This window comes from Carassius gibelio, chromosome A8 (assembly GCF_023724105.1).
Source record: "Carassius gibelio isolate Cgi1373 ecotype wild population from Czech Republic chromosome A8, carGib1.2-hapl.c, whole genome shotgun sequence".
Taxonomy (NCBI): domain Eukaryota; kingdom Metazoa; phylum Chordata; class Actinopteri; order Cypriniformes; family Cyprinidae; genus Carassius; species Carassius gibelio.
In genome coordinates, this window is record NC_068378.1 from 11691906 (window position 1) to 11711361 (window position 19456).

At 37.1% G+C, this 19456-nt stretch overlaps 1 protein-coding gene across 1 annotated transcript; it reads right to left on the reverse strand.

Moving 5' to 3' along the window:
* Window positions 1-4338: 4338 nt before the first annotated feature.
* dok2 (docking protein 2) lies at window positions 4339-19186 on the reverse strand. The gene is made up of 6 exons (XM_052603960.1): window positions 19028-19186; window positions 16315-16446; window positions 15686-15853; window positions 13476-13578; window positions 8389-8564; window positions 4339-8169 (listed from the first exon to the last, which is right to left on the reverse strand). Exons 1-6 carry the CDS (start codon window positions 19085-19087, stop codon window positions 7174-7176), a joined length of 1635 nt encoding a protein of 544 aa, XP_052459920.1. The 5' UTR covers window positions 19088-19186; the 3' UTR covers window positions 4339-7173.
* Between the last annotated feature and the right edge of the window lie 270 nt (window positions 19187-19456).

A 19456-nucleotide genomic window follows, 5' to 3' on the forward strand; every position in this document is an offset into this window, starting at 1 on the left:
AGATTTAAGCACTTTTAGTCATTTCTAGCCACTCATTTGGTAAAAACGGCTTGTTAGTATTACACACACAGGGGGTTATGCAAACAGCAGTGCTGCAGCTCCAGCCATGTTATTGTGAGCACGGTACTAGTTGTCTCACTGAGAAGAACTGCAGTGGGGTAATAGATGCAGGTGTCATGCAGACCATACTGGCGCTTTCCTCCTGTGCTCGTTTTAGCTGGAAGAGAGAAGGGGGTGGACTGAAAAATGGGGATAATTGTCCTCAAGCTGTGTGGGTTCTGAATTGCGGCCATTGCTCTCCGCACAAAGCCTTTCTTCTTTTTTCTCCTCTTTCTTTTTTTCCTCTCTCTTTTTCTGTGCCGCAGCCAGTGGCACTCAACGTACACCCGTCAGTCTGCAGAAGCCTCACAATGCCGTTGGCCACAGAGGTTAATGCTAGAGCGTGTGTGTGTTCATAAGTGAGTGTGCGGTAATGTGCTTTGAGTTGTGTTGTGTAAGGAGTGGAGGAGCGTGGCCCAGTGGTCCTCTTACAGTCGACATTCGCACAGGGCCGTGATTCAATAATCTTTCTGCCCCCTTCTGAAGGCCTGATAAGCTATAGATGTCATTCAATAACCAATCTAAAAATAACCACTGACATCATATTTACATGTGACATTGCATTTATTTTTACATGTTGAGAAGAGCAACTTGTGGTCATTGGAACATGCTCTCTGTATAATGCCCAAAGCATCAGCACATCAGTTATCAATCTTTTATTTGTATAGTTTATATTGTAATGTATTTTCAGTTAGTTATGTAAGGGATGATGTACACCTGGTTGTAGGGCAACATAAATCCAGACAGGAGATCAGGACCCCACTGTGAAGCAGGTCTTGGTTTATTTTCTGATAATGACTGACTGCCTGACTGAAAATTATCCTGCATAGGCGACCTACCAAATAAATAAATACGTAGACATGAGAAATTGATTTGATCTTATTTGCTGTTTGTCTTACTCTTAATACGTCACAAAATAAACTTAAGAAAATAGCCAGTACTACATTGAAAACAATAAGCCTAGCAAGCAAGACAACTGGAAAATATTCATTTATAAATTGTTGTTAGCTAATCTGCATTCCAAATTCTCACTCTATTTTAAGATCTTTGTCTTCCAGTTCTTTTGAATCGACTGGTCCTCATGAGGGACGTTTGCATTTTCTTGCTATAACTAGCTTCTATCAGTTACAGTCATTATGCGCTATTAAAATTAATGCTATGGTTAAATTAATATTTTTGCTTCAGTCAGCTAGTTAAGGGTATTTGCTGATTTTATAAAGGTAAATTTAAGTGAAGAATAATGTAAATAACCTTTTTAAGTAAATAATGTTTAAGTAATAAACTGAATTGCATGTGATCAGCTGTATTAGCAACACTTCAGTTCAGAATCTAAAAATACGACCTACCAATCTCCATTACTTGTTAATTCATTTTACAAATTAAAAAATTAATTATAGCTTGAATACCTCTGCTACCAAATACCAAAATACAGAATTAACTTTTTACTGTACATTCTCATTTGAAAGATACAAAACCACATTTGTACAGTGTATATTGGTACCTTAAAGGAACATATTAGAAGTATTATTTTTGAACAAGAAGTCTTCTGAAGTTTTCTGTGAAAATGCTCAAAATGAAGCGTAAAAAGGGATAGTGCACTCAAAAATGGAAATTACCCCATGATTTTTTTCACGCTCAAGCCATCCTAAGGATCGGATGAGAACAGCAGGAATGGCATATTAAATAGACAGTTTTGCTTATTCTGTTCAGTTTATTACATAGTAATTACTGATGTTACCACTTTTAGTAAATAAAGATGTATGCATGAGCTGGCATACGCATTAAACTTACCTCTAGTAGGCTGTTATAACTGTAATCATCCATATGTTACCTCAAAGATTGCACAGAGCAAGATAATCTACCGTTGGCCGTCGTCCAGTTTCCATGTTATTCATTTAGATCTCTTTACATCTTCACTGCGAGTCAAGTACTTCAAGAATTAGATCATGTGCATTTGAAGAGATTAAAAAATAGATTCAACCCAAGCATCATATCAGAGGGTGTTTCTAACACTTTTAAAAAATTAAATCATCTTTACAGTGACAGTGACCCCTTCTTTGCTGTCATCGTGCATGACATGCCGTGCGGAGGGTAGAAGTGATCTGGTGAAATGGCTTTAAATGCCATACATTAAGCTGTCAGAACAGCATTGCTCCAACACCAGGGTGTTAGAGGAGAAATTCTTTCCATTTTCCGATGTCACTGCACCAGCTGATGCGAGAGCCAGATTTGATATGAACGTGCAGTGAGTGAAGGCAAAAACAATGGATTCTTCAGTCATCTCAACCCATCAAAAAGAAATGTAGAATGTAAATAAAAGTGCATACAGACATGACAACCCCACTGTGTGCATAAGAATCTTTATACTGTAAATAGTGTAATCAATGGTGATGAATTTGTATTTAAAAGGCATCGCTCTTGGATATGAAACGGCTGTTAAGTTCGGCCCAATCTATTAGGTAGTTGCTTATCATTAGAAAGTGCCACTGGTAAATTGGATCCACTGGAGCCAATTAAACACTCCAAGACACTGAACGCTGCACATCCTCATGTATTTATTGATCAGACACAATTGCTTTAAAGTGGGGTTATCAGCGTTGTACGGCACGCTTCTTCCCCTTCAACAACACATGTACTAAACATAGTATATAGTTAATTATTCTGAGAGTTGGTACTTCCATTAAAAAAAAAAGCTCTTATTTGCATCTGGGAAGCAATTTATTATTCCAGATAGATATTTGCCATTTTAGGGGATGCTTTTATGTAAAGTGGCTTACAGTGCACTAATTAAAGCACAAAGCCCGTGGGATAACCTGGGGTGAAGGGTTTTGCTCAAGGGCACAATTATGATTGAGCAGGACAGTAAACTCAGTTCCTCAACACTTCACTGCCTGGGATTGAACATGCAAATTTCATATTAGGTTTAAATGTATAGCCGCCTTCACTAGTGCTAGCATCCTTGAGTACAACACCATGTTCTAAATAATGATTTTTTTTTTTCACATTAAGAAATTTAAACAATATGTAAGCTTGGGCAACCCTGATAATTATCATAATTTCAATGTATAATCTGTTGGTTTTCTGAAGCAGCAACTTCATTTGGAGATAATGTATACTTTTGGAAACAGCAACATTAAACGAATCAACAGATATAATGCAATGTGAATCATAACAAAAACAGACTGGTGCAAACATTTGTGCAACCCAATAGAATAATGACTTTAATATTTTGTACAGTTCTAATAGTCACTGATAAGTCCCTAAATTCTGGCTGCGGGTATTTTGGACCATTCTTCCTTACAAAATTTATCCAGTTCAGTCAGGTTTGATGGCTGCCGTGCAGCCGCAGCCCGCTTGAAAACAATCCATAGATTTTTGATGGTGTTCAAGTCTGGGGACTGGGATGGCCATTCTAGAACAGTGTAACATGTGCATTAATTCCTTGGTAGATTTGGAACAATGCTTTAGTAACCCGCTGAAACAATCGACCTCTTGACTGAAACTTGAACATTGTTCTTGAGAATCTGCTGATACTGGAATCCATGCGACCCTCAACTCTGACAAGGTTTCCAGTACCTGTGCTCGTCACACTGCCCCACAGCATAATGGACCATCCATCAAATTTTACAGTGCAGGGAGCAGGTTCTTCTTCTGGAACGCTGTGTTCTTTTTCCGTCATGCAAAGCGCCTCTGGTTCTGACCTCATAACTCTATCTTAGTTTCTGTCCATAGTACATTATTCCAAAATAATTCAGGCTTGTCCAGATGCGCTTTTGCATACCTCAAAGGACTCCACTTGTTGGCAGTACGCAGAAAAGGCTTTTTCTGCATCACCCTTCCATTGAGTTGCTCCTTGTGCAAAGTGCACTGGACTGTGGAACGATGTAAAATGACATTTTCAGCAGCAAGATGTTCTTGGGTGTCTTTGGGTGTCTGTGGTTTGTCTGTGACCATTCAAACTATTATTCATCTTTGTCTTTCAGATATTTTTCTTGGCTACCACATATTTTCTTTCTGTTCCTGTGTGCTTGCATTTTCTAACTTTCTAACTATATTTATGAACTTTTTGTATCCTCCTCCTAATTCATATTGATAAATTATCCTAGTTTCTAGGTCATTAGGGAGTTCTTTTGAGGCTCTCATTTTGCTACTTTCCCATAGAGATCAAGAAGAAGCACAACTAGCAATCAGCTACCTTAAATAACCTTTTTCATAATTTGTAGCAACTTTGTTTGCAGGTGTTAAGTGTTTTTTTTTTTTTTTTTTTTTTTTTTTTTTTGCAATCAATCAGCATTAAGTTACTACAGGTATTCAACTCAACAAAACTGAGAGGGTGCCCAAACTTTTGCACAAGCTATTTTTCACTTTTTATTTTATTTCACACACCTCACATTATTAAGCTTTCTCTTGAAACTGAATGGCATATCACTACAAACTTGTTTTATAGAGAAAGGTCACATTATAATACAGCCTCAGAGGGGTGGCCAAACTTTTGCATAAAACTGAGTGTGTGTGTGTGTGTAATTTAATAATGTGTATATAATCTATAACCTGTTTATATATTTTTATATCTATAATAAGTTTAAGTTTTTTTAAGTTTTACTATATAAGTCAAGAGATACACAGGTATTATTGATCTCACTGTAGACAGTGTTATATACATTATGGTGTCAGTGTTGTATCACTTTACATCTTTTTTCAAAAAAAAATATCAGTAATGTCTATTTTCAGAGTTTCCACATTAGACTCACGTTGCCTTAGTATCAAGTCTGTTTCAAAGAAATCGCTGGAATGAAACATAACGTGGCATGAGGATGATGATCTTCACCTAAAATAAGCTGGCAGCACTCTTATTTATTCAGTTAAGGAAAACTAACCACATTTCAGTTACATTTCAGTTGATTTTTCCCCATTAATTTCATGCTTTACCACTGAATACTCCAAGTCGATTTCTGTCCAACAATAAAAGAGAAAATATTTTTTTATTAACAAAAAAATCAACACCCCTGAGGCTTTCGACTCTCTCACAACCAGGCAACCATGACCCCTATCCGGCAGTGTTTCTGCAGGAGCTCGCCATTGAGGAGGAACAGTGCCCCCTGCTGTTCAAACCTATTTTACAAGGAACAAGGAACTAGGCCAGTGGTTCTCAAACCTGTCCTGGAGTACCCTACAGTCCTGCACATTTTGTATGTCTCCCTCCTCTATCACACCTGATTCAACTCATCGGCTCATTATTGGAGACTGCAAAACCTGAAGTGGGTGTCAAATAAAGGGAGACCTACAAAATGTGCAGTTCTGGGGGTACTTCACAGAGAGGTTTGAGAAGAGTTGGTGCTTAACAAAACGTTCATATTTTTCATCAGAGTTAATCTCACAATAGACTCCCAAAGCAGTAATAAGTGCATCCGTGTGTACTGTATTTACGTTATTACGTCTGCACCAGTTTACTCAGTTAATGAGTTGCAAAACTATGCAAAAATGTTCCGGTAGCAGATTGCCACCACATCTCTCTTCAGTCTGATGGCAGCAGATAGTTTTAAATTGCAGTCATGTTTGTTTTGAACTATATCCAGCCTAATTACAATGATAACAATACGCCGTATGCATTTAAAACATGACCAGTGTGCAGTGAAATACATAAAAACAATTCATATAATGTGCAATGCTGTTCATATTTTTTTGGAATGCTCTGAAAGAAGAAAGAAACTGAAATGATGAGAGCTGTAAAGTTTTTTTTCAGACTTTAAAAGTCTCCAGACTGCGTGGGAACTCATGAGCCATGGCAGGCATGGAGCCCAGCAGCATCCTTACAGTGCCCCAGTTTCCCTCTATAAGTCAAGTGATTATTTTTCATGTGTTCCTCAAAAAAGGAAGCCTGTGAGAGGGAAAGTCAGAGTCTGGCCTGAATAATACAATGACATTTGGGGAACTCCCTTGTCCACCATTAGCAAGCAGAGGATTGGGTGATGGACTTCATTCATTTTGGGAGAGATCTGCAGGACTTTAATTACTCTCACAGTCCCTTAGAAATGAAAAAAAATAAAAATAAAAATAAAATACTCTGGATAAAATCAACTGTGTCTTTGTAGATAGTGAAGGTCATGGTAGATACAGTCGTATGGTATTAGGACACTTAGTGGGGAATTCACTGTGAATGCACTGCGCCTGCTGATAGCGCAGTTTTAGCAGTTGTGGTTATGCAAATCAGTTAACAGTGCTGAATTTGTGCTGAAAGCATATGCCCATCTTTAGGTTTGGTTCTAAGCGTCAGGATGTGGAGAATACAGCAGACTGAAACAATCTGACTTATAGATGCCGAGGCCTGAATTGGTTCTTTAAAAAGCTAAAGTTTTGTGAATAAAATGTTACACTTATTGTGTTTATTTATTCATCAAATTTTATATAATCAGACAAGCCTAAGTTTTTTTGTTTTGTTTTTAGAGTTTAACCTCTAAATGCTAACTGCACTGAATTGATGATGCTAAACTGTAGCGTCACTTTTCACGTGCTGTGTTTCACCTACTTGTCTTATGTGCTAACCACCCACAAAAAAAAAGTTTATTTCCAGAAACCTTTACTTCTTTTATAATTTTTTTTTTATTTAAGTAATATTAAATTTAAATTTTTAGCACATTTGGTTAAAGTAGAGATTTAATGTTGGAATGGAACTTAACAGTTAATCATATTGACCAGCATGGTGATATTTATTGAAGATCACAGCTTTTTGAAGAACAATAATGCACTATTATTCACACTATGCTATCTCACACCTAATTCGTACGTATTTCACTCGTACAATTTGTAGGATTTCTGTGATGGTTAAGTTTAGGGCCAGATTCCTACTAATTTGCCACCTCATAAAACACGTACAATTTTTCACAAATCATATGAATTTGTACAAGTGAGGTTATACGAATTCATACAAATGAACCACCTTTTTAAATATGTACAAATTACTGTATATCAGGTTGATCCATATTATGCACATTAAATGATTAAATATTTCATTCATTCATTCACACACTCATATATATTTAACTTCACTGAACTCTTTAGATTCTGAAGCAGTCTTTAGTTAATCTTTTGCGCTCCTTTCACCATGATGTTATCGTATGGTGAACTCTCCTCTTCCTCACTGTCCTGCTTTAAAAGCAAGGCCCTCCTTGGAGGTTTAGGAACCGCGTAATCATCTACAGAAGCATTGTATGGATACTCGTGACCGCTCGGATCCATTACTGTGCCCAACATCTTCCAAGCATGACCTTTGACCTCCTCCGGTTCATCATAGAGCGATGGAGGCCCACTTGGGGTCACACAGCATCCCTCCGGTTCATCATAGATATGCTCCACTCTTTTGTAAGAATGCGTTTTTCTGTTTTGGAAACGGGATCTGATAGCAGTCTCATCTATAATGTCATAAAGTGGTTCTGTGTTTTCTATATTGCCTTTCTTGTCGTTTTCACAGCTGGGCTCTATAAAGATGGTCGAAGGGTTTGATGTAGACAAAATGTCTCCCATAACATTCTTGGCAATCGTGTCAAAGGGCAGTGAGTAGTCAGAGTCCTCAGGGTTGGAGCATGTGGAACGGCGGTCTTTTGGTTCTCTCTTCTCCCCCGGACTTCCCCGATCTGGATCCAGTGCCATGGCCCGGGAATACATCTCTTCCTCGCTGTTGACTAAAGGACAGCTGCGGAAGTTCTTGACCTGGCTCTTTCGCGGCGGAGGCCTTGTGTCCAGGGTCAGGCTCTTGACTCCGGTCAGAAGCTTCTCCGAGGGGGTTTCGAGTCTGGATTGCGGAGCGTTCTGGGGTTGTTTGTGTCCGTCTCTGATTGCTCCCTCAGTCACCATACTGTAGATACCAGGATCCTCTGCCACAGCTCTCATTCGAGGTGAAGAGGGGAGGGTATCTCGCTCCCCACTTGATATCTGCTTCTGAGGTAAATTGACTCGGTGTAGATTGATGGCGGCCTCTACCGATTGAAAGATGTTGTTTCCTTGCTTCGTGTCGAACTCAAAGTTGCCTTCTCCAGAATCGCATCTCCGCCCAGCCTCAAAGGAGAATGTCGCCTATTTGTTGAGAAATATTTGTTTTATTTATTTATTTACCCAGAAGGGAGTCTGGACATCACAATAAGGTTTGTATTTTGATTTATGTGATTTACATTTATGTCTTTACAGTATAATATCCTCATGACACTACTTGGCATAAGGAATGACAGAGAGCACACAGCCTTCTGGCCTCACTAACATTAAATGAATGACTGCAGCTCAGTGTCAAAGCCATACCTTATCTCTTCCGAACCTGCGGAGGAAGCGGTAGGGCCAGGAGTAGAGAACCTCTCCCGTCTTAGGTTCCTTCAGAAGGAGGCTATCAAAATCAGTCCGTAACAGCACTGTTCCTTTCAGGCTGCACCTCTCAGAAGCCTCCGTGCGCCTCACTGTCACCTTAAAGTCTTTCATTGCTGCAGATAACAGGAAGGAAAAGCTTTACATAAACAATGTGCCAAAAGAACACTACAAATATCAACCAGCTGACACTCATTTTCAGATGAGAAACAAAAGTAGATTCAGCACACCTGTTGCCTTCTGAAGGCTTATGAGCAATTGTATCTTTCAAAATACATTTCAAAAACTCACTACAGACTACATCTGATAGGTAAACACAAATGGTTATGTATAAATGTGTATAATTATATAAAATGCTTTTCTCTGTGAATTAATATACTGATTTCACGTATTTCAACTCTTTTTGGAAGCAGATGGTACGTATCAGAGATTAAATTCTCACATATTCAAAGCAGATTTATTTGCATGTGACATGTACACAGCATGATTGGTTTTTCACACAAGCGTACAGATTTAGAACATGCACTGCTGAGAAACAAGCATCTTATTAGATGTCCCTAGTTAGGAAAGGCCAACACCCCATTGGTTACTGCTGAGCTGCAGGTTGAACTGTGTGGCGCGCATGATTCTGCTGCTGCTCCAGAGGGATTGTCTATTAAAGGGCTCGCCATGCAGAAGTTTTTCTACACAGGAGCAGAAATAAGTGATGAAACTCTGTTAATTTCCTGAGGTGAAGTGTCAGAAGGAGATTTTTCTCAGACTAAACAGACAACCCATAACACTGGGCTATTAATTCAGGCTCTGCACAAATGTAAATCAAATATGGATGTTTCTCAAAGTCTGATTTAATAGCATTTATTATTATTAATTAAAATTATTCTCAAATATATGATTTTGTTATTATGCTTTAGAATTTTAAAATAAATAAAGAAATAAGTAAAAAATTAAATAGAAAAAAAAACAATATTTAGGTGTTTAATTTTTATCAGTCATTTTACGGACATTTTGTTTTATAGCATTTTCTGTGGAAATTGCAACTTTAACTTAAAGTCCAGGGTTTTTTTAAGCTTTACCATTACAATTTGATTGGGAATTATATATAATAATCATGGCAGTAGAGGTGGTGCAACTATAATGACATGTGAATAATCTTGCCCACTCTAAAGCGATACTAAACTGCAGTGGAAGTACAAACCGCACCGAGCCGAGCTGTGCCAAGCCGAGTCGTACCACGCAGTGGAAAAGCACCATTAGATACTATTGTAGTTTTGTAAAGTTGTAGTAATTGGCTTTTATTTTTATATTTCCAGTTTCCAGTTTTCATTTAGATTTTAGATTTTATTATTATTAGTATTAGTACTATTTCGTTTTTTTTTCCCCACTTTTCTCTTATTTACAGTATTTCAAGTTAGTCATCTTAAGGAGCGATCATATTAACAGTCCCTACACAGTGTCCACGGCTTCCCTAAGCATGGGATATCTGGTGAAGCGGACTTTGCTGGCAATAATCGCTCATTCGGAACGTCATCAAAGAAAGTCAATGACAGGGTCACTCAGATTATGATATAACATAAATACATATTGTAATTCTTTTTTTAAAATACATATAAAATACATACACAATCTTGTATCTAATAATTTTAGTCAAAATTTACATTACATGTTTAGACTATTAACAGATTATAGTGGTTTGATCTCGTCTGCTTTCTTTCCCATGCATCCTCGGATCATCAGAGCACTGCCCACGAGTCTATGGCTCACACTAAAAGCAGTACGTTGGGCCTGGTTACTAAGCACCAAAGCTTGCATAATTATGCCAATAATCATACTAGGAAGGGAAAGAGAGAGAGAGAGACAAAGAGAATGACAAAGACTGCAGTGTGGTTTGGAGGTATCTATTTTCCGTTTGAAACGTGGCTACTCCAGCCACAATCGAACTTCATTGAGAGGAAGTGTGCCTTTGCAAAGACAATGCTAGCTTCTGTTTGCAGGTGTCAGAACAGAAGCAAACACTCTGCTCCTCTCAGCAAATGAAAGAATGGCACTTCCTGCAAAAGAACAAAAAAACCACACTATATACAGACTTTTGTACAAAATAAGACTCATTTCCACATTTACATCCTGTTGTCATGAGCAACAAGTGGTAAGAGTCATATGCGATATTCTCTCTCTGTTTTGCTCCACATTTGGCAGTGCACCAAATTCACAGCAACTGTTTTGTGGTTGTAACCCCCCATTTCCACTCTCTTTCCACACGACCTAATTTGCATAGCACTCTATCTTCCTCCCTCCAGGTGTGCGCTTTGTTCGGGAGGTTGTAAATTAAAGGTACATACTTTTTGTTTTTGTCTGATACTTTTTAACTGTAGTGTAATTTTATTCTGTCAAGCTATACGTTTTGTGACGTTTTACGCATCTGACGAATCAGAAGTAAATCGGCGGAGTCGAGAGGAGTGATCCTTTTCTGACCTCCTAATACTACTGTTATGTGGTTTCATATACTACATGATCTGCTGCGGTTTGATGTGGTCTACAGTTTGTTAGTATCACTAATTTCTCCTTAGGGTTTGATTCATTGATGAGTTTGTGTTGGTTGTGAAAAAGTTTAATCGTGGCATTAAAGCTGCGGTAGGGAACTTTTGACGCTCTAGCGGTTAATAAACAGAACTGCTTGCGTCTTGCGGAAGAACATCGTAGCCGGAACTACTTCTCTCTGTTTATGTCTTTGAAGAATCACAGAGGCACTGGGTTACTCCGCCGCGGTATCCCCGAAGCAATCTAAAATAGTCCGAATATAAACACTTATTATAGGTGCACCCTAGTGATTCAGGACCAGCTAAAAACACGGTTTGGAAAATGGATTCATGGTGTACTCGCTTATTATATACATTTTTCTACATTTTGAACACAAACAAAGTTACGGACCGCAGCTCTGATTGGTTGTTTCTTACCAGGAGCGGATGCATTTCTGCAAATGGCAATAGGACCACCGGGAGGAGCCAGACATAATGACAGGTTTAACAAATATGTAAAAAAATATATTTTTACAAAAGTTCCCTACTGCAGCTTTAACATATGTCTGTACTGTAAATAAGCAGTAGTTTTATAGCCTTACAGTTCTCTTCTGATCGCTAAATTCCTCACACACACTGTTGCCCTGCTGTCGCTTGACATCACAAGGCCTTCTGATATTTAAAGTGAAACAGATGGATTTGATGAAGCATCTGAATCTGAATCTCCACCAAGCCCGACGCATTCCAGTGCGGAAAGAAAGAGACAGAATGCTGAAGCTCACACAGACATATGGGCCAACTCTTTGTGACAGAAATAAGTCAGTTAGTCTAATGAGATCATTTGAAAGCTATTTCTGAATGCAGGCAAATATAGCAATATAATCATCCGTGATTAAACAGTCAGGGTTGTGTTCAAACGCCCAATGAAGTTAGACAGGCTGGGGCAGATTGCCTGGCACCTGTGCTGCATCAGTGATATATGGTTTTATACATCCACTCCTCCTGACTGCGATCTTGCTAAAAGCCACAATGTCGAACATGTCCACTGAGGACTTCTATCTGTATGTTCCATCTTTTGGGAAGCGATTTAACTAGCCGAAGACAAAACAAATACCAAGGCTTTGAAGATAATGCAAAGTTCAATGGATTCATCCTATAGCCATGCAAGAACTACCGTATTTTTTAGACTATAAGTCGCACCTGAGTATAAGTCGCATCAGTCCAAACATACGTCATGATGAGGAAAAAAACATATATAAGTCACACTGGAGTATAAGTCGCATTTATTTAGAAGCAAGAACCAAGAGAAAACATTACCGTCTATAGCCACGAGAGGGCGCTCTATGTTTTCTCGCGGCTGGAGACGGTAATGTTTTCTCTCGGTTCATGTCAAATTAATTTTGATAAATAAGTCGCACCTGACTGTAAGTCGCAGCACCAGCCATACTATGAAAAAAGTGTGACTTATAGTCCGGAAAATACGGTACTTAAAATGAGGCATGTATTATTAGTAGTATTAGTATTATTATTAATAAAAGCATAAATTCCCCCCATTAGCATAAACATTAATCCAGGGCTGGAAGGTTTAAATCATTATTCAAAATGCTTCTAATTTGCAAAATGAAAATGTCATTGCAAATAATATATATATATATTTTTCTGTTTATTTTTTATTTATTTATTTTATTTTTTAACCAGAATATGACATTTGTTTTAAAATGATTTTTAAAAAAAATTGGAGGGGGGTTGGGAGGGTTGATAACATCAGACAATTCTGAGTCAGATACACCTTTGACGTTCAAGAATATCTGAATGAGAAAATATGTGCGTCGTCTGTTAAAAAATACACACATCCGCTATCACTATTTGCAAATAATTGCAAAGAGCCAAACTACACTCCCAAAATAATGATAGCACTTACCCAGCATTAATGAAGACAAAACTAAAAATAAAAGTGGATGTAAAGGAAGTCAAACAGGTCATTGAACAATCTTTGAGAACGGCAGGATATTACGCATTTACACAGATAGTGGTCAATCTGCAAAACAAGGCGGACACTTGTGAGTTATTTTTTTCCACCACAAGAGAACAAAGATGAGCCACAACTTTCCACTACGCAACAGAGGATTGAAGAAGTTGGCTGCGCTGTTTCAATACTCACAGAAAATTAACTAGAGGTGTCAGACTAGTGAACAACCCTATCTCAGTGTAAGCATGTCAGTTTGTAGAGATGGGTTACCAAATTAGTTAGTATTTACCTCTATTTATGGCCATAGGGAAGGGTTTTTTATTCATTTTTTTATTTTTATTTTTTCTCACAGAAACTGGCAGATGAGCTGGCAGTGTGACCTTTGTAAGGTACTTCACCAGGTCTCTAAACCCAGCACTCATCCATCAGAGCAGTTCCACGAGCAACTCCTTTTGTGACTTTAGTCTTATTTCCATTCATATTAGTGGTTTTGGAATTATTATGTTGTAATTTTGTGGTGTTGTACACACTATAGACGTTCTTACCAGTTTCTCTGCTGCAGTAGAGAGTGTTGTCTGCCATCGTGGCATCATCAGATTCAGCTTGTAAACTGTTTCCTCTCACTGCGCCTCGCTCTGTCCAGCTCATCTACAACAAACCCAAATATACAGCTATTTATAACACACAACACAAACTTTAAAAATGCAGTTCTGCCTTACATTGTTCACTTCAGTAAGCCTATAATACCCATACAGCAAAAAAAATAAAAATAAAAAATGTATATATACTACAACTATTTATAAATATCTTTTTTAAAACTAATATGAATGTCAGACACAAAATTTAAATTATTCACGTCAAAATTAAAAATGAAAATATACAGATAAAAGATTTCAAATAATTAATCAAATATAAAATGTTATATGAATAATACTAAAATAACACAAAATAAGCAGTCCGCTCTAATATGGTGATCACAGGCGACCGCGGGCAATCCTCAAACATAATTTGTGTAAAAACTGAATTGAAAGTTACTTGCACAGTATTTCTTTTTTTAAACCACAGATGGTGATAGATAGGCCAAAGTCCTGCAGTGCCACTTTAATACGTATAAAATATACTCGTTTTCACACTTTTCACTCTAAACAGCAAGTGTCATTTTCAGTGGTATGCGCTATGGAAAATAGCATTGCACTTCTTTATTTTTGCAGCAGCTAAAATACTGTTAAACCTCACCACAAGACTTTGGACAAATGACCTTTGTTGAAGAACCGCTTTCTGAGCCAACAAAGTGATCGCATTTTGTTGCACAACAGAAACCTTCTCAGTATAAAGCCGTATTCATTCTTAAAGGTGCACAATTCTTTATAATTCTTGCAAGCGATGTCACATGAGAAAAAGCCACAAGAGCAAACCCAGCCATATCTAGAGACCAAAACATTATTCCAGCCAGAACACCCTTAAAAACCTCTCACATGTACTTCAGAAGGTGTTAATATGTAGTTAAAGAGAAGGATTTAACTAAAATGTGTATATATGTCAGCTGAGTATGAAGTCAAACTACTAGTTATGTCGTACTATACTGCTGGAGTTTTAAAATGAGAATTTATCATTAAAGAAACTTACATAAGGTCAATCCTTAGAGTACAGGCCCCTTTGCTCAGAGCACACTTCTTAGCCCATGTAATGTCACAAAGCATTCAGTTTAATCCATGGCCAGAGTGGAGCAAGAGTGAGGTTCTACATGTTGTAATCGTCCAAAGAGAGCTGATGCACTTTTAACATCCATTAAGTCAATCTTACTTGGTAGTTACTTCCTTTATTTAGACTATAACGGTCACTCACAACACAAACATATTGTACAATAAGATATGAAAACAACTTCCTTTCTGTAATGAAAGGAGAAAAAAAAACACATTCACTGGAAACAGAAGATCTTCTTTTGCACAAGCATTTAACTAGAGCGGCATGAGAAGCTCCGTGAGTCACAAGAGTAGGTTTCTGTTTTAGCTATGAAGGGCTTTTACATCTGCTGAGATGACAAAAAAAAAAAAAACCTTGGCAAGCTGCTGCATTTGAATCCTCACGTCTGCAGAAATTTTAACATTAGGAGTTGACAAGATTTCAGTAAAGACAATATAGTCTTAGCTGATGGCCGAAGTAAGCAAAAATGTCTGTTAAACTGGCATGCAACAAGATCTTCGCAAACGCAACTAGAGTTACAAAGCCTAGAACAAAAGACAGGACCAGACCTGGAAACTCTGAAATAACCGCTCTGTACTTTTGCAATCAGGTGTCAAATCAGGGTTTCTTGCAAGATTTTCAAGCTCAAATGTTAGACTTTTATGATGCCATTTGGTTCTTAGTGATCCACCAGTTCACATTTACAGCTCTATGTTCTTGCAATACTAGAGACTGCGGTTTCAGGACTGCATTTCTAGGACCACATTTCTACCAGGACCCTGTTTTATGCCTTCTAGAGAATTCTATTCCAACAGAGGAGATCTGAATCAATCATCAAACAAACAGATGCAAAGACTAGATCCACGTGGACTTTCCGTCCCCAAATTTAAGCCCTCCTGAAATCACAATTAAGACTTTCTTGTACAATTTAAGACTTTTTAAGGCCTTAAATGTGATACAACTGCATTTAAGACTTTTTAAGACCCTGCGGAAACCCTGCAAGTGAGGCACTGCACCACAATATTCCAAAACAGGAAAAAATGAAAATGTTTTCAAAAGCAGTGTTAAATACCGGAAAGGCGATTTCACAGAGTCTCTGGATCCACTCGTCGAGTTCTGCTGTCTCAACGGCAAAAACAAAGGTCTTTTCAGTCGTCTCCACCAAAAAAGGTCCACAATCCCTTGGACAGCCTTCGACATCAGCCTCCGAAACGCGAATGCAGTCATTCATTTTTATCACCTGTTTAAAAAACACACGCACGCAAAATGCTTTAATTGAGGTTTTAAAAAAATGTATTCAAATTTTTTGGACAACCTTATTTACTCATTTACTCTCCAAACTGCTTAAATATTTTGACAAGTTGAATCTGATTCATACACATCAGCATTTATATGCTACAAGATGTCCAGATTTTCCATTTGACTGGGTAGGAATGGATCATTATCCATATGCATTAATTTCAAAAGATAGCATTTTTGTCACATTTCTTAGCAAAAGTGTAAACAGATTTAATTGTACTTCCTGCAAACTGTCTGTACATGTCCGCCCACACATAAACCATGTGCATGACCCCCCACCGAGTTTGATTGTTTATGTACCATGGCACATCACAGATCTACATCACTCTCCTCAAACATGCCACATCTTATTTGTAATGTTTGTAGTACAGGGAAAATTTGAGCTCCACGGGTGTTGCTCACCTTTTTGTTTTCCTGTTTGCGGTTGGGTCTCTCCAGCGTGCTGCCAGCTCCATCTTTAAACTCAAAAAACTCAAGGCGAGAGATGGAGCAGGAGCTCTCTCGGTACAGCACGGACCAGACCTTTCGCCATTTCTGAAACAGAGAGGAGATAAATGGCTGAAAGTGACGCAAACTGTCATACTCTCAGTTATTTGCATTGTCCGCATGAAAAAAATGAGAGAAATTAAACTTATGGACCTTATTATATTTCAGGATGTCTAATACCAAACAGCATTAAAAAAAAAAGCACCTAACATATTACAGCCATAAAATATTGTCTTGTGACAAAACTTGATTCAGGTGTTGATGAGTATCACTGGGTCGTATGATTTACATTTTTTAACTTTTTCCCCCAAAAACTAATGAATCATGCACAATCCTATCTTAAAATCTCATCTTAATGCACATTAATCACACTATCATAAAGCAGGTTTAATATTATGGCCATTTTGATGTGGTGATACAATTAACATACTTAGTATTTGTAATATTAATAGTATTTTTAATAACATGCCTGTGTTTAGAATCAAAGTTTAAAATCACTGTTCTAAAATAAAATATATATATATATATATATATATTTAAAACATTGGCACAGCTTACCCCAAAAGATGTGACACACTTTACCCCACACTATTTAGTTTGTTAAATAATCAATTGCTTAGTCTTAGGGGTGGCACGTCTTACCCAACGACACACTTTATCCAACTCTTCCCCATAGTGCAGTGAATATAGTTTTCATAATGTCAGTGATATACCAATAAATCTGCACTTTAGCTTGTTTGTTACCCTAAAATGGGAAGTGGTTCCCACATTGAAACATAAATATATTTAAACTAATAGTCACCAATTTGTCCAAAGGGAAATTGTGTATAAATATCGATAAGACACACATGAAGAATACTGATTAAGATCATGAGAATTTATTCCAGCTTTAACATTCGCTCAAGTGCTTGAGGATTGTTGGATCAAAGGAGCATCAGCTGACAGTGTTATTTCTCAGTCAGGAAATAATATGATGTAGAGTTCAGAGAATCTCTATAGTACGGCAATACCTACCATTTCAGAGAAATCCATGCCCTCATTCAGCACCATAATCTATTACAGATGAAACACCCTGCATGTGGTTTCCTAAAGAGTCAAAACTGATCCTGTTGCTAACATTAGCTCACTTTAATGGACTCCAGAAGCCCAGAAGTCCTCTAAATTATGCCAACAGGTTATTCCTCTACTGCAGTCCCATATGGCAGAACCAACAATTATCAGTGACAATCAATCAAAATGAAGTGAAAATGGTTTTAGATGAGAATATGAACAAGTTAAAGTGGATCACGTTCACAGTTCAGGAAGTTGTTCATGACACTGCCAGTGAGCTTAATACAATCCACGAATTTCTCTTTCATTTTAATTGCTCTACTAATTTTGAGTATTTGGCAACAAACATGTGGTTCAAATTAGGCTGCTAATTGAAATGTATAAGCCCAGCAAGCTGTACACAAGTGTGTGTGTATATATATATATATGTATATATATATATATATATATATATATATATATATATATATATATATATATATTTTTTTTTTTTTTTTTATTATTTATTTATTTATTTATTTATTTTTTTGGCATTTATCTTTTTCATTCACTTGTGAATTGGAATATAATTTTGGTCACAATGGCACACATAAAAGCACATACATTATAAAAACACCCTTATAAAAACCGGAACCTTTAATATCTGATGCCCAAATCTCTATTAGTTATTTCAGTGTCGTATATTTAGATGCAAGGAGGGTAAAACTAATTCAGCCAATCCATTACATTCCATTTACTTTAAAAATGTTGTAATTGTAATGCCATAAGACTGTAAAAATCCTACGGTAAAACCCTGTTAATTAGTTAATGTAAAGTTGTTAAGTTACTGCATTAAGTTGTTAAGTTACTGTTAAGTTACTGCATTAAGTTGTTAAGTTACTGTTAAGTTACTGCATTAAGTTGTTAAGTTACTGTTAAGTTACTGCATTAAGTTACTCCATGATGGTGTTTTTTTTTTTTTTTTTACAGCAAATTTTTACAGTGCATTTAAAAAAAGAGAAGCAACTTGAAGTGATCTATATGCTTGCACTGGAGTACTACCCAACATCCAGAGTACATTAGTGGTTTCTTTCCATGAGGCCTTAATGTTTGGATAGATCCTAAAAAAAATAATTTACAACCTGTTTTAATATTATATTATATTATATTATATTATATTATATTATATTATATTATATTATATTATATTATATTATATTATATTATATTATATTATTGTCTACAATATGAACAGCTGCTCTGCAATTTTACGTACAACACACTCAGCATTGTAGATGTTATACAGGAAATAAAAAAGGATCAACTGGCCAGTAGTATTTTGCAACAGAACATTTTGCAGTTATTTGACATTAAAAAACAGAAAAGGATCCAACAAAACGGGGTTTTATAATAATTCATGGATATCATTATTTTGTTGTAATTTACATAGTGGATCAGCTACATCCTGCATTCAGGCCTTTAGTACAGCCTTCATTTTGTTCTATGATAGACCATTACCATAAAAGAAGACGACTGTTCTTTGATATTGTCTCTTGACGTTCCCCCGCCTCAAAAGTCCCCAGGTAAATAAAGCACTTACCTTCCCAAACCGCTGCTGTTGTAAATACAGCATCCCCTTCTTTCTGATGTCCTCCTCCATTTCTCGCGGTCTTGTCTCCGACCAAGCTCCTTAAGACTGTCTCATTTAGTGTATCACACTTCTGCTAAACTTGCCTGTGACGCAAACAGCATCTCCAAGTTCCGCCATATCTACTTCCTGTATACAGCCTAAAAGAGTTTAACACTTCTTTGCAGAGCTGTGCAAGAGCCAAAGCCACAATGATTACTTAAGATCATGAGTTTCCTCGTGTTATTTAGTACCAAATGAAAGGAAACAGCATCATATTTGATTTTATTTCAACAATCGCAAACTTTTTAAACCCAGCGAATTAGGCCATTGTAGTAATTTTAGTTTTTTGTTGTTGTTTTTTTGACTCCACGATGCCTGAGTGTTTTCATAGTCAAGATT